Source organism: Trachemys scripta, chromosome 4 (genome assembly GCF_013100865.1).
Source record: "Trachemys scripta elegans isolate TJP31775 chromosome 4, CAS_Tse_1.0, whole genome shotgun sequence".
NCBI lineage: Eukaryota > Metazoa > Chordata > Testudines > Emydidae > Trachemys > Trachemys scripta.
This window is the reverse complement of record NC_048301.1, coordinates 90172978-90197570: the sequence shown is the minus strand read 5'-3', so window position 1 is coordinate 90197570 and position 24593 is coordinate 90172978. Positions and strand designations below refer to the sequence as shown.

Genomic DNA, 24593 nt, shown 5'->3' with positions numbered 1-24593 from the left:
CCAAGAACATGTAGTAAACCAGAAGCAGACCTAGGAAAGAACTCAAGCACTCCTGGCTCCCATCCCCAGGATTACTCTATTTGAGCAGGTTAGCTCTCAGGGAGATGTATTAGTCCCAATGATTAAAATTTTCAAAAGCGTGTAAGTGATTTAGAAGCCTATCTCCCATTTTCCAAAAATGACTTACATGTCCAAGTCACATCTGAAAATGGATTTAGGTACCTTTTAAATTTTTACTCAAGACTTTTCTCTCTCATTTCTCTATCACTGTAGGAATATGGAATATCTACTGACTGGGAGCCATAAAAAAAATAAATCTCAAAATGACAGCTGAGAATGCTGACTGATTTTTTTTTAAAAAACACTAAAAACTACATATTAACAGAGACAAGTAATTTGTAATGATACGTAGGTGTAAAATCCACAAGACGACAAGTGTACAAGTTACCTTGTTGGAGGAATAGAGATCAGAATAAGCCCAAGGCATTCTGACAAACATGATTTTCAGATGTTACCACATTACATACAGAGAAATGCCATTGAGTTGAATGTAGGAACGTACATGTTCCATCCCAACAGCTTAGGCATTCAGAATAAAGCATTTTTAGGGAAATGCATGTGTGACTGAAAGCACTCCTATATTCATGCCTGAATTACACTATTGTAATTATCTTCTGAGGTATAATTTGAAAATTAATAACTTGTTGGTCAGTAATATCATTTTGAACTGTATATTGCAAACTTTATATGTAAAGTTATGAAGTCCCCCTGTGTGATGTTATAGCACATGCTTATAACCCACTCCACCCTGCCTCCACAAAGATTGTTAAACAGGTCTATCTTAAACAAAGGAATGCGTGTTTATCTCAATTAACATAAAGTAGAAAACAGAGTCCTTCAGACAGCAGGAGGAGGAAATAGGAGACAAAACAAACTGGCATTTCAGCAAACAAGGTGGGAAGAAAGAGCTTCAAGCCTCCTTCATCACCAGATTCCACGTTGCTTCCTTTACAGTTTGAATAAACTTTGCTTTGAGGAGTAATCTTCAGATGAATCCACTTCAAGGGTTCATTGAACTACAAAAGAAAAGGACATAGACCCCCAGATGACCTCTCTCTCTTTCACCTAAGACAAAGGCACCAGCACATGTGGGCCTCTGGGAGAGACCCTGACAAAGGGTCAGTCACCATTTTATTGGAAGACTGTGGGTAAGAAAGGCCATCTTAAACAAAGCCTTGAACCAAAACTTACTAAATTTAGATGCGTTTTCACTTTTATTTGCTTGTTAATAAACTTGTTTTATTTTTTAATCCAAAACAATTCAGTGCTGTGTTTAAACTGAACAGTTTGGTAACTCCATTTAAGTAGCAATCTGTTGAATATTGACTCTTTAGATAAGTGGCTCTTCAACGTTTGTATTGGTGACCGCTTTCACATAGCAAGCCTCTGAGCACGATCCCCCTTATAAATTAAAAACACTTTTATATATTTAATACCATTATAAATGCTGGAGGCAAAGCGGGGTTTGGGATGGAGGCTGACAACTCGCAACCTTCCATGTAATAACCTCGCAACCCCCTGAGAAGTCCCGACCCCCAGTTTGAGAACCCCTGATTTAGATATTAAGGGTTCATCGGTCATGTAAACTGTTCAAAAGAGGCCTGGACAGTGCAGAACACGTTTTTGGGAAACTGCATGACTAGGAGTGTGTTGGAGACACCCTGCAAGAAGTAACCAAAGCTGGTGGAAGCCAGAGTGTGAATGATGTTCTGCTTGGGTCAGAGCTGCTGGACCAGAGCTACAGCTATACACAGACCTCAGTGTGTGACCTGAATGCTGGCAGGCTGTTGTGGGCAGCCCAGGGTGTGAGGTACCAAGGGTTACAGGGCAGCTAGTGACAACCCCTCCCTGATCCAGATTGCACCCCACTATGTGACAGCATATGATGGCCTCACTCTAATCAATAGAGTTCATAAAAAGTGTGCTAGCATGATTACTGTTGAGAGTTAACATCTCCTTTATTCTGCTGATAGAACTTGGTGACCATCATCCACATAAATGATGAACCTTCTAAATTGTATCATGATTTCATGGCCACCATGAGATGATCAAAGGTAACTGTATTTAAAGTCTCAATTTAAAGCCAGACACAAACTGGATCTAGTGTTTCTGTTCAGATCGGAGATTGCAGGGTTGGATTTTACACTTATGTCATTGCCTTCTGGGATTTGAGTTGAGTGTCCACCTTCTTTGATGCAGTCAGGGACCGGTTTTGACAGTCTGCTCTTGAGGTGAATAGAAACTTCGGTTTTCCAGGTGACTCTGAGTGAGAATATTGTATTACTAACAGAATCCTCTGGTGGTTTAGAAGTATTTACTAAGGATTTTTTGTCATCAGCTGTTGACGGTGTGGCCCCCAGTTACTTTCTCCTCAGGATTAACCCTCATGGGTCTCTCTGATCTAAGATCTTCATCTGCAGGTAATGCAATCTTCCACCTGTTAAGGCAGAGCAATAACAGGATCAGACTAATCCTAGGTTGTTACTGCTTGATCTCTAGGTAGTGTTGCATAAGAGGTTGTGGAAGTGTTGGGAGACTTTTGTAACACAATCTGTGATTTGGATCCTTCTTCTTGATCAGTAAGAACCACTACAGGGACATTGGCCTTCTTTGAAAAGGACAAGGTGCTAATTACTTTAAAAGAGGCATGCATTCAGCCTCTCCTTGCAAAGCCTTATTAACTGGTATCTAATCTTTTATTTTACAGCAAAATAACAAAGGATTGTGAGGAGACATCTCTCAGAGAATCTGAATCCCCTCAGCTTCCCTGGCCCTTTCCACCTCAGGTCAGAATTAGAAGGGGTACAGATATTGCACTTGCAAAAGTTGGTTGATGATAATTTCCTGGTGATAACGACCAACTGGGGAATTTTTAAAAGTGCTTATCACTGGCTGCCTGTTGGCTTCTGGGTAGTGTTTAAGGTGTTACTTTTGACCTGCAAAATCCTAAATGGCTCAAGACCTAATCTGGGAGACTGCTATACTAGTTAAGATCAGCAGAGATACTCAAGATGGACTTTCTGGCCATAATGGCAGGATCTGCTGATGGAGCGTTCTATAAGGAGGACTGTCAACTACAGAATTAAATTCCCCATCAAACAAGTCCAAATTAGCTCATTTGTTGACCTTCTGGGTACACTGAAAAGTGAGAAACTTTTGGGGTTAGTTGGGGATAGGAGAAGAGAATATGTACAGAGTGGGGAGATTTGTAAGATTTTTTTCTGATTGGTGATCAGTGTATTGAAGAAGGGAGGGGGAAATATGCTGCTATTTGATTTCAGTTATTTTATGACTTGTTTTAAATAGAGGACAGGGGTGACTAGGTATTTCTTCATTTAAATTCAAATAAACAAACAAATCCTCTCCATGCTACACTTAAAAATATGCTAGTGCATCATGCTAAAGATTTTACCAGTTTTCTTGGTTAGCAAGGACATTAGTATATAGCAGAGTTTACACTTGTACTTTTAAAAAATTATTTAGCACATAGCTAACAGCGTCATTACAGAACAAAGGATCCCTGTCCATAGTGATCAATTAAACAAGACCCATCAACGGATGCACCATGTTTAAAATATTTATTATTACAGATTCAATGCAAGTAAGGCCAGGTTCACAGTATAACTATAGTAAGAGAAGTTTGCAAATTCAGTGCTTTCTAAAAATAACTTATTGTCAGGTGGATTCTCTTATGTACTTTATTGTTGATCTGAATAGCTTATGTTCTACAGTCAGAGCTACTACTGTCTAAGTAAATAATCCAAGGCTTAAGATGTCGAAGTTAAGCACTAAAATAGTTACAATCTCACAAGAGATTCTATTTTTAAAAACATTTTCTTTGTTACTATTAATGGCTTATATAACAGGTTTACAGAAAGTTCAGAGGAGACATCTCTAGACCTCATGTTAGCAGACAATGGTGAGTGAGGAGGGCAGATTGTACATTAGCTGCATCTCAGATTTCAGCTGCCCATCTCCCACCCTGTTCTTAAACCTGAACTTTAGAGGTATAGAACAATAATGAAAGTATTAGACACTAATGATCATAAAAAGTAAACTGCAAACAAAAATATATACCGGTAATCGTAAGCAATTTGTATGAAATTCAGTAAATTAGTTTCCTTGCTTGCTTACTTTGCCTTTATGATGGACTTCATCTTTCTAATATGTGGATTGTATAAGAATTGGATGGAGTTTCCTCTTCTCCACTTGTTTGTGTTATTCACTTTTTTCAGTATTTTTAGTATTCATTGTTGAAACAAAAAGGTGACACATTGTCACAAACGTAATAAGTACTGAGATGTAGCATAATTGCCAAATGCTCCGGGGAGGGGGTCCATAGTGCCCCTTCCTTTAATAGATACCTACCTAACAACTCATTTAAACAAGGGACTTCCCTAGGCAGATTGATATTGAGATATGACTTTTAAACTTCATTCACAGTTCCTGCAGAGCTTTTGCACAGACTTGGCATTCTAGGTCATTGTACAGCACATAGCGCAATAGAATCATAAAATGGTTTCTCTCGGGTGTCAATCTGTATATTAAATAACTCCTACTAATGGTACTAGGGATGACACGATTTGAACAGTATTAAAATTCCACTTTATTAGGACCATATAAATTGCAGAGAAATCACATGCAAAGACATATCAAAGTAAAAATATCCACATACTTAAAAAGATATTTCTTTGTGTTAAACTTAACAGTTCAAACTTCTCTGCTGTAACTGGTGAATCTTGACAGAAATCAGTATACAAGGATGAAATTATTTCATTATTTTAATCAAGTTACAAAACACATTCTCTGCTGTCCGAGCAGCATGATTCATCTTTTGAATACCAAAATTCTCCAAAATATATGAGGCCCCACAATGGAAGGAAGGATACCCAAAGTTTTGTTCATTTGTTTTTTTACATGCAATAGAAGCAGATTTAGATGATTATTTACGTAATGCATTCAAAGGTTATACATGTGATGCTTTTCTTAATGGATTTTGTATGCTTGGGAGCTGAGAATTTTCTAAACCTTAGGGTGCAAATTCTCAACCTTAACTTGACATCAACAAAGGCTTTTATAGCAGATATACACAGGCTTTGAAATTAATTGGTAACTATTAAAACAAAAGTTGTGACACCAAATCTTATAATCTGAGAGCAGTAATACATACACACACACAACTTTACACATACGAATAGCCCCAGTGACCTCAATGGAATTGCTCACATGTGCACTGTTAGACGCTTGCATAACTCAGGGACTGGAGCCCATGTAGACAAAAAGCACATATCTCCTATTTTGATTAACTTTTTACTTCTGAAAGAAAAAAGCCCACAATTTGATGATCACTTCAAACAAAAAACAAGTGAAAAAACAAACAAATTGTTTTCCAAGTACTTCACGTATTGGGTCCTTTTCAACCACCCTCCCCCAGTATAGTTTTCTTTAAACTCTGTATGAGACAGGAGTACCACATAAGGTCCAAAAGGGGGAGGTTTGACAGGCACATTGAACATCTCATGGAAAGAATGCCCCAAGTACAAACATATTCCTACAGTACCATATTACTAACATATACAGCCATAAAAGACTTTTCTGGATTCTAGATCAATTATAACTGTTTTTCCCCTTACAAAGCTATCTTTAATTGATATTTCTTATTGAAATGAAGATGATTGTACTTAATAATTTAACTAAAGAACTGTACAAGATCTACTACTGCCCTCTTCCATTGTTGCCAATATGGTAATTTTCTTCATTCCCATGTATGACGCCCCTCTGTAGTCCCTTCTTCTATACTTTCTGAATGTATTATATAACAACTGTCTTAACACTAATCTATATATAACTACTTATGATCCAAAGAGAATCTCAGTGCCCACATGAGTGTTTAGTGACACATTTTATACCCTTTCCACATTAAGAAGAAGAGCTTCCTGCACACTCCTTGCTCAAATTACATGGATTTTCTTTAAGATTAGGGCACACATTGTAACAGCAGCATATAATTTTCCTGAACAATAATTCCCTTCCAGCAGAAAGGTATCCTATAATATCAGGATCAGCATCAACAGGAAGAGAAATCTGATTTTCAGCTAGACAAAGCTTATACATTTGCTTGGTTTATTCTCTGTAAACAGCAATTTTCACATACAGAATAGCTGCAAGCAAATTTGAAAACAACCTGGCAACTTATTTTTGACCCTAAAATACTAGACCAAAAAGGAATTGAAAATTATAGTAATAGGAAAAAAAAAAAAAAGGTGTAAAATTTCACTCACGGAACTTATTTCTGTTATTTTAGTTTTATCTTCCTACTTTTAATCTATCACATAGTCATAACCAATATATAATGAGCAGTGCCTTTCCACAGAGTGAAAAAACTGAGTGGATTACCTGATAAACTGCAGTACAACCCAAACCCTCTGAATGCATTTATGATTTTATATTATTCAAACTAAAAGGCATCAGTATGAAAAAATGGTTGTAATTATCACAATATTTCAAAACTAAACATGTCCTGAATATCAGCGGACTACAGACCAAATTCAGGCTGACTTTTCCACATAGCTAGCTAGCAGAGCACAGTTTCTGAACCCTGGTCTCACCATACTTGCAGAGTTTACTCTCTGCAAGTCTTCTAGGAAGAGAGGATGTTTTAGAGTGGACTTGAATTAAATGTCTTCCAAGGAGGCACAACGTGGAACTGTGACAGAGAGAGAACATATGCTCATATTAACACTTTTTTGCAGCTTTTCTGAATGCCTCTCTCTGTCACAAACACCTAGACTTTATTCTACAAGACCAAAAACAAGGATTTGCATCTGAAGTTCATAAAAGTACAGATAAGAGCCTTTTGTAAACCAGCAGCCAGAACAGTACAAGTTATATCAAGTTTCAAATTCTCACGTTTCATGTTTTTTCTTAAAGCCCCAGCTCCTGAAGTCATGTGACTGTGAGAATCTCAGCATTTTAATTTTTTAAGTAAGTTTCTAGTCTTCATGGTTACAGGAGAAAGCTTGAAAATCTGAACCCACAATATTCAAAATCCAGACGGCAAACAAAACATTTATTATTTTAAAAGAATTCGTGATTTTTAAGCCAATCTCACTGATTTTTGAATATCTGGAGACTGTAATACCGTATGTTTTATTATCCAGAAATTGTGTAATGACATGTTTCAGTTAAACACATATTCATAGGCTAAAACTGCAAAAATAAAAAATAAAGGAAAAATAAGCAAAATTATAATAAATCATTTTAGTCACTCAAAAATACTGACTGCAACATGGGTATCTAAGTACAATTTCATTGTCTAGTTATGAAATAATTCTGTTTCTTGAATTAAGTTATAGTTGGGGGGCAAAGTTACATTTTAGAAATTAATCAGTCCTTTTAAATGAGTTTACCCTTGTGAGTCAATTGTAGCAAATCTACCATATAGCCATGTTTGCTCGCCTTTCTAGTACTTTGAAATTAAGGTCAGACCTGACCTTACACAGCACATACTGCAAACGCAGAGAAAAATCACCATTCCAATGACATATGGCATGACCTTCAACTTTTAATAACCTACAAAGTTTACATCTGTCTGATCATTCAGAATGCTAACATTACATATGTGCAATTATAAGGGAAATAATATATGGCAAAAAAGCAAATATTAAACATGAAGCAGCAGGGATTATTTGAAGATGACAAAAAGAAAGCATGGACTGCCACTTTCCAGAAAATTTTCATAGCAAGATTATTTACAAAATAACAATTGCATCCTCTATAATGCTTCATGCTAGTGACCATGTGCCATTAGAGCTATTACAATTACAGAAGGTTGGTAATAACTGCAACTGGTATCTGAAACACTGGCTGCCTTATAAACTCCTGGATTTCAGAACAATATATATATATAATATTCAACAATTCTTAAAATAACATGAGGTTAAATGTTGTATTCTTATACAGATAACAAAACTCTGCCCTATCCCCATAACTTGGCAAGAAATTTCAGTGTAGGCAGAAGGAGGAATTGCTCTTCACCTACCACTGTAGCTTCTGAGTGGGAGTTGGCTCTGCTACTTTACTAGACTCCTATCACCTCTTTATGACAGAAATGGCTAGGGTGTCTGTGTGTGGCTCTGTCCCCTACCCAAACCAATCATGCCATTGGAAGGTTTGGAAAACCATAACTGGGCTCTGTTAGGAACAACAGGTATATAGGTTTTTGAACTTGTGTATTCACTCAATAAGTAGTGGAACCACATCATTTCCAATACACTTCCACATCCAGTGAAAGTGATTTGGAAGAAGTGCAAATTAATTATTTGTATTAACAAAGTAATACCCCATCGTGCTAGGCTCTGTACAAACACAGAACAAAAAGATGGTCCCTGCTGTAAAGAGTTTACTATCCAAGTATAAGACAAGAGACAATAGATGGATACAGACAAAGGAGTTCAAGGAAACAATGAGACAATAGCAATAGCAAATGAAATTTGCCTCAGAGAATAAAGTAACTAGGAGTACTTTAAAACGAAAAAATGAAACTTGCCAGAAGTATTAAATAAGAATACCTCTTATTCATCCATCACTGAAAGGGGAAAGCTAACATTTCAGTTTTCAAAAATATTGTTTATTCAACATTAGGCCCCTTCCACATCCTCCATAATTTTCCTCAGTTAAATTGACTTTTTAAAATATAAACATTTTAGCAATTTGCTTATACACATTAGAAAAACTATAATGGAAATATATAGATATTTTAATTTAAATAAAGTTAGTGTTTGAGCCATTCTGATATTAAGAGGTTATGGAACACGCAATTATAACTTCTGTGCAGTTATAATTGCATACATTTTCACCTATTTCTCTAAATAAACACACTCCGTGATGTTAAAGGCAAGGCTTCAAAAGGTGCAGAAAAATAAGGAAATCTGAAGTCAAAGTTACTATTCTAACAAAACTTATTTTATTGTATTTAGGTATAATAAGCATTTTATATAAAATTTGCATTCTGTCATTATACCTTGGTACAATGAATGAATTAAGGAGAAAATAACAAATTCCATTTTAGTTCCATTAATTTATTCAGTTTAAATTAGAAACTTAAATAACCAAACAGAAAGGGCTTTTTTATTACATTTCCTGTTTTTTCTTAACAAAACACATTATATTTAGTTTTAAATGTACGCTAATCTTAGTACCAAAATACTATGACGGTCACACACAAAAAAATAGTAGAATGCACAGAAGAAAACCAGCATATCAAAAATGTATCAGCTGAGCTCATTCAGAGATACCATGGTTTTCTATAATAAGAATAATAAGGATTGTGTATCATGGTCCTTTTATATAGACAATCAGAGTATCATTGAAATCAGTGAATATGTTATGTTATAAATGCTAAGATAAAGAGTTGATGCCAATCATAGCAGCCTCTTTGTAATCTTGAAAGGCAACTGACAAATAGAGGTATCAAATATTGATCAACTTCAGATTTACTTTCAGAATGCACCAAAATAAAGGGTATTGGTTGTTTTGGTTTAAGTGTATATTTTTAGCAACACAGAAGGATCAGGAAGACAGCAGTCATCTCTTGAAGGGTCCATTTCAAACAGATTATTTGATGGAAGTGTAATTCATCTTTAATTTTCCCTTTGAAAACAAGAAGTTTCCATATTTTGCACAGACACTTTTATAGACAGTTATGGCTGAATGTCCTCACCTTTATCATTTATGGCATTGAGAATACAACTTTAAAGTCAACAGACTTGTGGTAATTCAGAAAGCAATCCATAAATAAATGGCAACTGTCATATTATCACAAACTAAAAATACAGGTTCCAGTTCTTCAGAAACTCACATTTCAGTAGTTCTGAGGGAAACCCTGCCAGAATTGGGCCAATTGTTTTACACCAAAAACCATATTAATGTTCACATACTTCTCTCTTTCTATCCCAATACTAAAGATTAGCAAGATATTTATACATAAAGAAGAGTCTTCCTGTTTTTCAAATAAACCTGCTCTTCATGCTTGATTTAGTCAGTGATGCTACAGTTCAGTGTTTGTGACTTTATAATGGCTTTCCTGGTAGCAAACAGTAATGTGCCAAACACTAACTGAAGTGTGACAGAATAAAGTAAAATCACACAGGAAGGGGAGTATTATAAAATGAAAAAAAAATTATTTGTAAGTTTGAAGATAATTTTATTTTTATCCACATGATGAACCAAATCCAACCAAATAGTGGTGTATTTCCAGACTGCCTGGAGGGATGGGATGAGTGGGGTGGGGAAGAGATAGTGTTCTTTTGGTGATGGTAGGTGGCGGGGGAGAAAGCAACCCCATTTTCCGGGATCATAAGAAAATCACATGCTCTGGAGCTTCACTTGATAGTTTAAAGAACAACCTACACTCACAGACAAAATTATAACACTCATTACACTTGGTTCTATTTATACAGAATTTATAAATTGAAAACAGTAGTTAGTTTATTTTTGCATTATTTAAATAAGGTAAAATATACTTACTAATAATACCAGCTTCTGATATTTCTGTTTCAGTTCAGTCAGGTTCTCTGATGGTTCTGCACCCAGAATTCTATACCAGTCTTTTCGTGGTATGTGTTCAAAGGCCATTATGTGACTAGCTAGGAAGTGGCTTCTTTCGAAATCTGCTTAACAAAATAAATAAAATAGTGTAATGATCATTTAGAGTGCATTTAAAAGAATTGCGTGTGAGCAACTTCAAACATGACAAAATATTGGACCATGGGAGAATGTGACTCCACCCCTCAATCCCATCCTAACAATGGCAGCAAGAGATCACATGCCACAATGCAGACAACTGTTTAACATACGCAGCCAAATAGGATTTATTACTTAAAATCAAAGAGGCAGATTTGCCTGTGGCTGATCGATTTATTCTGTTTCTAAGGGCACAATGCCTTGTACATTCCCTTTCTGTTGTTCCACCATTTTTTCCTTCATCATACTGACCTTTTCGCTATAGAAATGCAGGGGGAGAAAAAAGTCTAAGCAGTCTGGTGTGAGAATTAAATGTGCAACACATCACATGGCCAATATATCTTCTGCCTTTCCCCTTTCTGCTGTTTTGTTCCCCTCTGCTGCACAGAGGAGCATAGAATCTCACATTATAATCTCAACAATTTAAACAACTAACAGATTCGATATACATTTCTGAAATTTGGATTGATTTAACTTGTTTATGCTGTTTTAACTCCATTTCTAGGTAGAATATAGGGAAACTGACTGGAAAACACAATATACCCTTTCAAATTGTTCAACTACTCAAGTCAAAAGCACATTTAGTTCTGTGACAAGAACATTACAAAAGTCCCCCCCCCTTTTTTTTTTAATCCTTCCGCTGTTTTTGGTAGCATCATTGCCATTTAAGTTATACAAACATTTTCCTTTTAAATCAATAGTATTACATTTCACTTTTGCTTTTTTTAAAATCATGAAGCAGCCTCCCATTCAATATGTGAGAATTCAATTCAAACATTTCTCCTTTGAGCTAACACACAAAAATACCTGTAATAGTCAAAAATACAGTCAGTCATTTTCATAATTCTACAATTACAAAGGTTGTTCCTCGCCCAACCAATGCCATTTCCAATTGCTATTAGTAATTCACTTAAATTAATGCCTAAGGATTATTTTGCAAAATTTAAAGGGGCTGAATTTACTTCTGTCTGAATTATTTTTAACCTACAATTTTTACAAGTAACATATACTTGCTATGAAAAGCAACAGAGGGTCCTGTGGCACCTTTGAGACTAACAGAAGTATTGGGAGCATAAGCTTTCGTGGGTAAGAACCTCACTTCTTTAGATGCAAGTAATGGAAATCTCTAGAGGCAGGTATATATCAGTGTGGAGATCTCCACACTGATATATACCTGCCTCTAGAGATTTCCATTACTTGCATCTAAAGAAGTGAGGTTCTTACCCACGAAAGCTTATGCTCCCAATACTTCTGTTAGTCTCAAAGGTGCCACAGGACCCTCTGTTGCTTTTTACAGATTCAGACTAACACGGCTACCCCTCTGATATACTTGCTATGCTATAGTAAGGCCATACTTAAAGATTAGAGAACAAAAAATTTTCAGTTTATTTTGTGCATTGTATTGCACATGTAGGCAATTAAACCTCAATCCAGCAATGAGATCCATGATGACAAGTCAGCCCATGCGCATCACACTGCAGGGCCAGGATCATAATTACCCTTTCTGGTTGTGCGGCATTTTCACAGAACAACTGTTAAATATTTATTTTAAAATATAGAAAAATGTGCTTGTAAAATGAGAAAAAATAGCAATGGGAATCTGGAGCAGGTATGGTTCCTGAAAGTACATTTAACTAGTTTTTTTAAACTGGCCAAATTTCAGGCTGATGCCCTTAAAGGAAACATCAAATATTAAAACTTAATTTTAATGACAATGCATAAAAAAGTTATAGTGAGAAGTCTAAACACATTTAGGACCGAAGTTTACAGCCAATTCCTTACCAGTACAGGCATTCATTCATATGGAACTAACTGCAAGTTTGGGACCATTGTCAGGAATCTTTCAACTAAGTGAGATCTCAGCTAAAACACAAATATTTTACAGGACCACCCATACTTATACCATTTTTAAGAAACATCTTCCAATCACATCCATTAAATTTGAGCACTCAAAATTTTCTTAAGGTGGAAGGGAAGAAATAAGTTTGTTTTTAACTTCTGGGAAGGTACCATAAAAAATAACAAATTTAGAGAGTGAGATTGCTGGGCTATCCTCTTTTAGGGAAAGTTGTATATAATGGGAAAAATCTCTTTCTTTTTTTAGCCCCTATCACCTTGAAGGATCCCAAAACGTTTTTCAAGCTGGAGCACAGATACAAGCAACCCCTTCCACTTTTGTGCAAGAAACAGACCTAATTTCTCTCCTATGACATAACGTGAGCTGAAAATGTCTTTGCCCTGGGCTAAGGGTGCAGCTATAACAAATCGTGCTTTGGCACATATTGCAGAGTCTAACACAGACAAGAAATAAAGTGTGTAGGTAGCAGAAGTTCTCAAATTACATTGCACTGTGATCCCCCTCTGACAACAAAAATTACTACACAACCCCAGGAGGGGGGACAGAGGTCTGAGCCCACCCAAGTCCCTTACCCCAGGTGAGGGGGCCAAAGCCTGAGCCCCAACACTCCAGGCGGAGGAGCCAAAGCTGAAGCCAAGGGCTTCAGCCCCAGGAAGGGGGCCTATAACCTGAGTCCTGCAACCCAGGGCTGAAGACCTGAGCCTCAGCAAGTCTAAGCCAGCCCTGGTGACCCACTCTGGGGTTCCAACCCACAGTGTGAGAAACACCAATCTACGGCTAGTGCTATTCATAGGGTTGCCAACCCTTCAGGATTGTCCTGGAGCCTCCAGGAATGAAAGATTACTCTTTAATTAACAATGATGTCATGTAAACCTCCAGGAATACTCCCAACCAAAAAACTGGCAACTCTAGCTATTCAGGAGCCAACTAAAATACATAAACCAAAAGGGAACAAGGCACTCAGAAAGCACAATAAGAGCAGCCACACAGTTATTCCAGAATAAGTCACGCCCTTTGTCTTCACTAGGGAAGAAGCGTGTGTACTTTATCCTGTGTTTAATACACCCCGGTACAACCCTAGGCCTTGTCTGCACGTACAGCGCGGTAGTTACCGCGGAACACCCCCCACCTTCACCCCCGCGCAGACAAGGCCCTTGCAGGTTTCAACGTGACCCATGTTAAAAGTGCAGCTGCCTGCTCCGCACTAGCCGTAACGCGGGCGAGCACCAGGGAGTCCGGGCCGGGCCGAGCCCCGGGGTTTCAAACACGCAGTTCCCTAGACCCTTGTGGGGCGGGTCTGAGCCCAGCCCCGCTGCCCCGGGGGGGAGGGGAGCGTCAGACAGGGTGAGGTGCGGTCACCCCCCGGGCCCCCGCAGAGCCCAGCCTTACCTCTGCCGCGGCGCCGGCCCGGCCCGGCCCGAAGCCGCAAGTAGCGCGACTTCAGGTGGCGGCAGCTTCCACATGGGGCAGCCTGGTGCCCCAGCAATAGCCTCCGAAAGAAACACGCTGCTCTCAGTCGGGCCGGGAAGAGACCCGACACCCCAGGCACGCGCGACGGGTGGGAGGGCGGTGTTAGAACCCCAGCGCCGTCCAGGGGCTGTTTCCGACCGGGCACTAGTGGCGATTGCACCAACCGGAAGTGGAGCCCTGCCTGGGCTGACGCTGTCTCCATGGCGACAGAGGGAGCTTCTGATCCGCCAGAGCGGCTGCAACGCCCAGTAAGTAACTGGGACCCCCGTCCACAGCGGGGCGGCCGGAGACCCCCCAACACTCCTTTGGCCGCCGAAATCTGGGGCGGCCACAACTCTCCTGTCCAACTGTCTGGCTACGCCCATGGACACCGGTCCTCAGGTGCGGCCAGAGCCGGAAGCCCCGCGGCCAGACACCCTCCACCGCCCCAGCTCAGGGCGGACGCAGCCTCCTGTGGGTCCCACACCCAGGGGCACCTGATCTAAAACCGTCTCGCTTCCCCAGAAAGTTACCTCTAGCCAGAGCTCCCCCAGCCCCCACTTCCCGGCCAGCCTACCCCAGCCAGTCCCTAGAGATCAACTCATCCCCCACATCCCTCTGCTTAAAGTGTTCTGAAAAGGGGGAAGGGGGGGGGGATTATCATACTCACGGGTCTGCCGAGGTGAAATTCAATAAAGATAAGTGCAAAGTACTTCACTTAGGAAGGAAAAATCAACTGCACAACTACAAAATGAGGAATAATTGCGTAGGCAATCTGGGTGTTATATTCATAGAATAGAATATTCATAGAATATCAGGGTTGGAAGGGACCTCAGGAGGTCATCTAGTCCAACCCCCTGCTCAAAGCAGGTGGATCTCAAATTGAATAGGAGTCAACAGTGTGATGCAGTGGAGAAAAAGGCTAATATCATGCTAGAGTGTATTAACAAGAGTGGCATATGTAAGACACAGGAAGTAATTGTCCTGCTCTGTTGCAGTGGTGAGGCACCAGCTGGAGTACTGTGTCCAAGTCTGGGACCCACACTTTGAGATGTGGACAAATTGGAGAGCATCTAAAAGACAGTAACAAAAATGATAAGAAGGTAGAAAACCTTGACCTATGTGATTTTAAAAAACTGGGCACGTTTAGTCTTGATAAAAGAAGACTGACAACAGTCTTCAACTATGTTATGGGCTGTTATAAAGAGAACGGTGATCAGTCCTCAAGGTAGGACAAGTAGTAATAGGAGCAGCATGGGAGATTTTGGTTAGCTATTAGGATACACTTTCTAACTATAAGGGTAGTTAGGCTGTGGAATAGGCTTCCAAGGGAGATTGTGGAATCCCCTTTATTGAAGTTTTTAAGAACAAGTTGAACAAACAACTGAAAAGGAAGGTCTAGGTTTACTTGGTCCTGCCTCAATGCAAGGGGGCTGGACTAGATCAGTGATCCTCAACCAGGGGTCCATGTACCCCTCAGGGTACGCAGAGGTCTTCCGGGGACACATCAACTTGTCTAGATATTTGCCTAGTTTTACAACAGGCTACATAAAAAGCACTAGTGCAGTCAGTGCAAACTAAAATTTCATAGAGACAATGACTTTTTTATCCTACTCTATATACTATACACTGAAATGTAAGAAGAATATTTATATTTATATTGATTTATTTAATAATTATATGATAAAATCAGAAAATAAGAAATTTTTCAGTAATAGTGTGCTGTGACACTTTTGTATTTTTATATCTGATTTTGTAAGCAAGTAGTTTTTAAGTGAGGTTTAACCTAGGGCCATAAATCAGACTCCTGAAAGGGGTACAGTAGTCTGGAAATGTTGAGAGCCACTGAACCAGATGATCTCTTGCGGTACCTTCCAGTCCGACAGTTCTATTATTCTATCATCTGGAAGTAGCCGCTGTCATAAAAAACGTGCTTAAAATTCACCCTTCAGCAACCCAACTCAATTTAAAATTTTGATTTTTGCTAGGTGTGCAACCCCTCATGACTCTTCCCCCCATATACTTTAAATACTGCCCTGTCCCAGTTCCCTCTGGTTGGTAGATCTTTTTACCAAGCCTGAGGTGCCTGTTCTCTCAGCCAAGCCACCATAGTAAAGTGCTGCAAGATTAGATTTTAGATTAGAAGGTTGGGTCCTGCTGGCTCAGCCAGATTCTTATTAGACAAAGGCAAAAAGAGAGGTAGGAGGAATAAAGTAGGGATGGAATGAAGACAGAGGATTGGGATTGAGGGAGCAGGAACCTTAGAGTCACATCTTATGAATTGCTCACCATATGGCCATGAAAACGGTGATGTCTTCTGGTTCCCTCTCCCTATCTGTGCTGATAGGAACATCTTTTAGTATCAGGAAAAAGATGCATGTGCCTCGGTGGTAAATCCCTGAGCCCCAGGTTGTGGTGGCAGCTGTGATGGTGATGATGCTCCAGTCTCCTGACCAAACTCAGAGCTTACTGCCATTCTCTCAGCTGAGCAAGGTAGCAAGTATTCCTTAGAAAGTAAATATCCAAAAGGAGATGGCATCCTCATTTAAAGTAAATTTGAAAATCAACACAAGTTTTTGATCATTCATAGACCTTTCCTCATATTAGTCCAAACGAATACAGTTCACACAGTTTATTTGAGTTTGCATTCAGTTTTCTTTTTTTGATCATTCTTTCAACAGCGTGTTCATAGGTTAACCCCCGTACTGTTGCCAATTTTGGGGAAAGATTTGAACAAATTGGAGAGAGTCCAGAGGAGAGCAAAAAAATAAAAAATGATAAGCTGTTTAGAAAGCGTGGCCTATGAGAAAAAGTTGAAAAAACTGGGCATGTTTAGTCTAAAAAAAAGAAGGTTAAGGCAGGATGTGATAACAGTCTTCAAATATGTAAAAGATTGTTAAATGACCTCCGAGGGTAGGACCAGAATTGGTCAGTTTAATTTGCAGCATGGGAGATTTACTTAAATATTAGGGGGGAAAGTAATTATAAGGCCAGTTAAGCACTGGAACAGCTTACCTTGGGAGGTTGTGGAATCCCCATCATTGTAGGTTTTTAAGAACAGGTTGGACAGACACCTGTCAGGGGTAGTTTAGGTGAACTTCATCCTGCCTCAGCACAGGGGATGTACTAGATAACCTCTTGAGCTCCCTTCCCGTTCTACATTTCTATTATTCTAAGCCAGGCTGTGCTGCCACTGTGCAAAGGAGAGATATTATGAAGACCTGGCAATATGGCCATTGGGGTTGTCCTGTGACCATTAATGGGGTGTTAGTTAGATTGTCAGCACACTGAAGACAGTGCCGTCTTGCAATAGTCACAAAATGTAATGCAGACAGTATAGATGCAAGTGGCTTTACGGTTACATGGGGAAAATACTTATCATCTGACCTACAAGTTCATTCCAGAACTAAGAATCAGCGTGAGTTCCTTTTGTCTTAGATATTATAAAAAGGCTTCTGTGCGGTAAAATTCTGTCCTTTTCTATACCTGTGTAATAAAGAGTAAAACTGTTCCTGTAATAAAAGCTTGAAATGCAGTACACAAGCAGGTGCTAAACTGCAAATGCAATTTAGGAAACAATTCTTTTGATGAGGCATGAGCCACAAGAGAATCAAGATCCCTCTCTCAGAGCAGTGTTGGTTTCTGCAGAGCTAACAGGAGTAAAAAAAGTAAACATTATTTTTTCACTAAGTCTCTGAATCTTTTGTTAAGCGTGAGTTAATTTACAGTCACTTTTCAGAGAAGAATTATACTGTAAATATAGTTGTTAAAACTTCTGTATAGCCTATATATTCCAGACAAGGTATTTCTCTCTTAAGGCTAGATCCTGCAAATGTGGTCTCCTGTGGTACATTGCTGTCCCTGCACAAAGATCAGTTAAATTCAATCCATCTAGGTGTATAGATCAATTGCAGGATCTAGCCTTCAGGCCCCAATCCTGCAAGCTGTTTCACATAGGGTTTGCCCATATGGAATTCACTGCAGTATTGGAGCCTAAATATAGTTCAAACCTAGATGAGCATAATCTCAGATATTTTAAACAGAAATTATGAGGGCTTGCTGTCCAAAGAATAGGTTTACTCATCGTATTTTATGATGTAAAACAGATGCCTTTCATTATGTATTAATTCAGGAAGAAATGTGGTACTTTTACATTTAGTAAAAACCAAGTCAGTATTTTTGTAGATTTTAAAAAGAATATTATTTCAGGGATTATAGAAGAGGACATGCAGACTCTGAGGCAAAATAGGTTTACATTTTGCTGCAAGGTCCCTAGTTTCAAGGACACTCCATAGTTGATTTCCATGCTGATTTCCAAATTCAAAATAGGGTATTTGGGTTTTTAATTGAATTAAGCATGAAAATAGTGCAATCCACTCTGTTGTTATTTAATATAACATTAAATTCAGTGTATTTCATGTTGCTCCCACATTTTTGAATTATATTAGTTTTTTTATTGACAGTTCATAATTGCATTATAGAAGCTGTTGTTAGGAAGCATTGGATTTTGACTGTTGGGTAGGGAACAGTTTGAGCTTTTAGCACCCATGTGGGTTCGGGAGGTGATTTAAGTTTTTGACACACAGAAGGCAGTTGAGGTTTTTGACAATGGGAAATTAATTTCTTCTTTTCATCTGTTCCTTGAAGGAAGGGTTGGAAATTTTCTGAAAATTTTGGGGGGCTTGAACAGATTGTTGGGGAATTTGAACCATATTCCTCACTGCTCACATCCCAGTATCCACCATCGTAGCCAACAACTATTGTAATATAATCACATTTGCTTAGTGTTTCTGAGAAAATAATCAACAATGAAATAATTAAATTATCATCATTTAGATTTAGATTTCAGAGATAACACCCAATTGAAAAGAGCTGTACACTATCATATAGCTGATTCTGAAATTCTGAGCAATCTCAAACTACATTTGCGACAATGGAAGTGGAGGGCACTAAACAGGTTGTAGGACTGTGCAAGTAGAGCCTCTGTTACGGTCTGTGTGTTTGCAGACTTAAGAAGATACCATTACATCACTTTGCATTTAGTGTACCTTTGGAGGGTTTTCCTCCCAGCTATGAGGCCTAAAATTTAAATTAAAAAAAAAATGCAACTTTACAGTCTGCTATACAATTCTGTTAACCCATGTGCACTTTATTTCAGAATGAGAGGGAGTAAATGTATTATAAGCATAACAGCATATCTATTGAACTCTGAAGTCAATGAGGTTTTGAATGGATAGAACAAATTGTAGGATAGGAGCCTTACTCTCACTCCCCTGCACATTCAACTGCCTGTCAAATTTTTGAAACAAAAATAGGCTATTTGATTCTGTAACAATCTTTGTAACAATTACAAATTATAAAAACTATGTAAAGGGGGGAACACTAAAGTTTTCTCAGCTCTGGACCTTTTAATATGCATATTGTTCTCACCATCTCTTTTGGGATTCTTTCTTATGTCTTTTTTTACACATTCAAATCTATTATTCAGCTCATTTAATTCCTGTGATAAACCCTAACCCTTAAATTGGATCTGCACATTCAAGTCAGTAGCACTCTACACAAACATAAGCATCCATCCACATGATCTGTGTGTAAGATCAAAGGCTCTGATCCAAAAAGGGACTTAGTCCCAGATTTTTAAAGGTATGTAGATGTTGGTGTGCTCTGTGTTTCAATGCCTAACTGAGCTAGGAGCCTACATTTCATTTTCAAAAGGTATTTAGGCAATTAGGAGCTAAAAATCCGATTGACAGTCCATGGAATTTAGATTTTTAATTTTTTGGAGCCCAGAAAATCATTAGTATAACAATGTGATGCACAATGCCTGAGTTAGGCATCTTTTACAATGAATGGTGAGAGATAGTTGCCTAAGAATGTGATCCACAAAAATCATCACGCTAGGCAGCGTGCCTCCTAAGTTATCCTATGTGAGATGCTGATGAGAGGGGTTTGTGCTAAGCCTTGCCCCCTTGCACAGTTAGGCACCTAAGTCTCGGTTGCAGGGAAGCATCTTTCATTGCTAGCAATCCACAATCTGGAACCCCTCTTCTAGCGTCAGGCATCTTAGGCATCTATGCTATTCCTTGGGAGAATGAATTAGAAACTGGCCTCACTCCACATAAAACGGCTAGAGGAGGAAGTGCTGGTAGTGCTAGTTCCCACCTTATAACTTTTAGTCCAGTGGTTAGCATGCTCATCTGAGATGTGGGGACCTCGGGTCAGTTCCCCTTTCTGCCTTATGGGGAAGAAAGGATTTGAACAGGGGTCTCTCACCTCTTAGGAGCAGTCTCTGATCACTGAGCTGTGGGATATTCTAATGTAGGGCTCCCTAAATCTCTGGTGTTGAAGCTGTTCCACTGTATATAAATAATAATGAGTCATTGGAACAGGAGGCCTGGACTCTGGGTATTCTACCTTCCAGCTGGGTGCCCTAACCATCAGGCTACAGAGCCATTCTCATTCTTATGCTCTGTGACCCAGTGACTCTTTAAAGTATTTATCCAAGGTTCAACCGGAGATATTCAGGGAGCCCCACCATCAGAATATCTTCTTCCTACCAGGCAGAGTGGGGACTTGAACCTGGGTTTCCCACATCCCAGGTGAGTGTGCAAACCACTGGATTAAAAAGCATAAACTGAGTAGTACCACCAGCTGGATTTTGAATGGCTGCTGAGCATGTCTACCTTTTCTTCTTCTAAAATAGTGACCTCCTAATAAAAACGTCATTGACTGGACCCTCCTCCCTGTTAAACCAGCTAGAAACAAGCATCCAGATTTTCTAAGGAAGAACCATGGCCCAGATACCCGAAGGTATTTAGGCACCTAACTCCCATTGATTTCAATGGGAATTGGGATTCTACGAGGATCTGGGCCCTTGACTCTCTTATAAAAGCATGGAAACAAGGAGGAACTTCCTCCACAGCACTATCCTTCCTTCTGGACCATTCAGGGTCTGCACTGTGGGAGGGCCAAGGAGAAGTGGACAGGGTTGGGGGGAATGCACATCATGGAAATTAGTTAGAAAAGATAAAACAAGCGGAATTGTTTGTCTGGAATTCTCCTAGCCTATGTCATTCACAACCAGAGGTTTGCTAGCAGTGGTGCAAAGCAGTATTGCCACCACAAACATTCAAAAATGATGAATCAGGCCCCGCAGCAGTATGAAATTGGCTTAAAAATCATGAGATGTTAAAGAAATTGTGTTCTATTTATTTGCCATCCAGTTTTTTGGTTTTTTTTTTTTGAGCCTGAAGGTTGAACTTGGGTCATATTTTCTAGTTTTACTTCTCAATCATGAGGGCTAGAAATTTACTTTTTTAAAATATAAAAGCAGAAATTCTCATGTAATCACTTTTCTCCAGGAGCTGGGGCTTTGAATATCATGAGACTCCTAATAAAATTGCACAAATTGGCAACACTGGCAAAGCACAGGGCCTGGGCCTCTAATGATCTCTTTGAAGGGAACCTTATGGAGACTTCCTCTATGGGAACCCCATTCTGTAGGTGTGGACTGGACAGCATGATCTGGGCCATAGAAAGTAATATATATTTTATTAAGAATATGTTGTAGATTCTTTTTTAATGGTTATCATTAGTTATTGTAAAAGAGCATGATATGGGAGAAAATTAAACAATTGTTTTGTTAAATGACATACCATTATAGACTGAGGTATTGTTAGAAATTGCTATCTGGTAAGGATACTTAGTTTGAGTTAATATAGCATAATCCAGATCCATGCTGAAGTTGTATGAATATTTTTTGGTTAAAACAATTAATATTTTTAATAGAGAGATTTTTTTGAAGATTGTGACTTTTTATCATGCTGCATTGTGATAGAAGAGTAGGAGAATATCTTTGAAGGTTAGGGGTTTGCAATTTACTCAAGATGCGGAAATTAATTAAATTAAAAGTTTGTGTTTTATTGGGCCAATAAAAGATATGTATAAACGATGTACTTTGCCCTTTTCATTTACATTCTTCACAACCTGATGAGACGTCTAAAATATTCCAGGTATCCCTACATTTGTATCTTTGGTAAATAGCCTGCGTTTTCCAAGCTGCCACTTAGGGTTATTAGATTATTTTTGTTTTTGTAATTTTGTTTGTGTTGGTTTTATATTTGTTGTACATGTGCATAAAAAGGAATAGCAAGAATACAGATAAATACATGTAAAGGAACAGCATAGGTTGTACAAAATATGGAAAGACAGATCTTTCTGAAATATAGAGACTGGATCATTTACGACCCTGTACAAAAAGGCTCTCGAGACAAGGAGGAAATAAAATATGTATGCTTTGAGGAATTAGAAATTTGATAGAAAATAAATTTTTATAGCTGAAGAGCTAAAAAGTATATTTCATTCCTGTGGCCCAAATTATGGAAAGCACTTAAGTGTGTCCCTGTTCAAGCGAGCATGTGCTTAACTTTATGCATGTGATTTAGTACAGTCCTTAATAGGGTTGCTTTCCTGATTCCTGACCTGTAAGCCAAAAACTTTTCATATTTATTTCAATTATTATTTACTGATGTAAGTCCATATCCTGCTCTCCACTCATCCAGGCAGTCCCATTCACTTCAGAATGAGCAGGATTAATAGATACATGGAGTTTAAGTCCTAATCTGACCTCCTGTATATCACACATCATTACATTTCTCCCTGTTGCTCCATATTGAACCTAATAACTTGTGTTTGACTAAAGCATGTCTTCAAGAAAGGTATCCAATCTTGATTTGAACACATCAAGAGATGGAGAATCCACCACTTCCCTTCGTAGTTTGTTCAAATGGTTAATCACCCTTGCTGTTAAAAGTTTGTGTATAATTAGTCATTTGTATTTGTCTGTCTTGAACTTTCAGCCATTGGTTCTTATTATGCCTTTCTCCACTTGATTAGTGAGCACTTTAGTACCTGGTATTTTCTCCCTGTGATATTCTGTAATCAAGTCACCTCTGAGTCTTCTTTTCGATATGACTGAGCACTTCTCTGTAAGACTTAATTGTAAGGCATTTTGCCAGACCTTAAATAACTGTTGTAGCTCTTTTCTGCACTCACTCTAATTTCTCAACATTCTTTTTAAAATATGGATGCCAGAACTGCTCGTAGGATTTCAATATTAGTCTCACCACTGTGATTTCTGGCCTATTACTTTCAATGTGACTGTTCTTCTCTGAGTAAGGGGAGCAAGATTTTTCCCCAAATTGGCTTTTCCATTACATCTGTAGTAGACAGTTCATTCAAACAGTTCATATTGGAAGTGCTGAATCCTGATTTCCTTCTCCTGAAAATGACTCTTTTGTCTACCACAATAGACAACCAATTTTAATCAGTATTGCATAAAGTTAGATCAATGAGTATGCCAAGATTAAGTGAGGGTTGTTCATCAGGCTGCAGAAAACCCTTGGAAGATGTAGGATTTTCAAAACTTTAAATGAATTAATGCAAGGTGGGTTTTTTTGTTTGTTTTGCTTTTTTAAAAAAGAGAAGATAATAAATCAAGGTTGTGGGTGCTCAGACCCCCCAAAATTGGCTTTAATTGGCTCAAATTTATCACTGGCATAAAGAAAAATGAAGTTTGCCTCCAAAGAGATTTGTTATATGATAGAATAAATGTCATGATGGTGAGAACAAGTGCCTTTAAAAAAATCCACCAAAAATATATTTTCCAATAAATCTCTCCAAAAATGATTGAAAATGTCTTGGGAATTATTTAAGCGATTTACAGTATTCTTGAAAAGTGTACAGCGGGACACATTCAGTACAGTCTTTTGTAGCTCATTAGCAATTTCTTTAATGAGTTTTCTTTTATAGTGATAGATAGTTAAGGTAACAGACAAGTGACAGATTGTTTGTCTTTAATGATTTCCCTATTTCAGGCCCATTACAAAGCAATTAGAAATCTGACAGCATTTTCACTCTGCATTACTGATCATCTAAAGTGATGAGAAATGAGAGGTGATGAATATTAATTGTATATTTTCATATGATTATCATAAATTATTACCTTGTCGAATGTGATGCAGGTGAGTCAGAGCAAAGAAGAAAATTCAGTCAGATATAATCATTTGAAAGATTGCATGACTTCGTTTTTGTCTTTATCTAGCTAAACTATCTATGCATTTTTTCCATAAGAAGTCTCTAGTTTATGTTTGAGCATAGGAAGTACTTTTGAGCCATTTCGGTAGTTACCTATTATTATGTCAAAAAAAAAATTAAAAGAACATTGATTTGCAGAATCAAGCACTCAAAAGTTAGGAAATACCAGAATTACGATTGTCCATGCATTTTGGGTGCCCAATTTCAGAATACTAGGGCCTAATTTTATAGACTACTTAGTGTTTTAGCATTTTATATGTTCAGCGCAGAGCTCCCCTTGACCTCAGTTGTAGTTGTGAGTGCTCAGCGTGTCTGCAAATAGATCCCAGGTGTCCCAGGTTGGTTACCCAGAAAATTGATAACACACAATAGTCACTTGTGAAAATTT

The 24593-nt window shown here is 38.4% G+C and overlaps 2 protein-coding genes across 4 annotated transcripts in view; one reads left to right on the top strand and one right to left on the bottom strand.

The window, feature by feature from the left end:
• DNAJC24 (DnaJ heat shock protein family (Hsp40) member C24) overlaps positions 1–14221 on the bottom strand; it is a 60744-nt gene extending 46523 nt beyond the window's left edge. The window contains exons 1-2 of one of the 3 annotated variants that reach the window (XM_034769903.1): positions 14051–14221; positions 10588–10730 (exon numbers count right to left, since the gene is read on the bottom strand). In XM_034769903.1, the coding sequence (XP_034625794.1) occupies positions 10588–10695 (108 nt within the window). In that variant the 5' untranslated portion in view covers positions 10696–10730; positions 14051–14221. Of the gene's footprint in view, positions 1–10587; positions 10731–11055; positions 11359–14050 lie in introns of those variants that run through there. The other 2 variants (XM_034769902.1, XM_034769901.1) reach the window with 2 other exon arrangements.
• Positions 14222–14308: 87 nt separating this feature from the next.
• The window catches only part of DCDC1 (doublecortin domain containing 1), a 420863-nt gene continuing 410578 nt past the window's right edge, over positions 14309–24593 (top strand). The window contains exon 1 of the mRNA XM_034769879.1: positions 14309–14379. Coding sequence (XP_034625770.1) covers positions 14332–14379 — 48 coding nt within the window. The 5' untranslated portion in view covers positions 14309–14331. The remainder of the gene's footprint in view (positions 14380–24593) is intronic.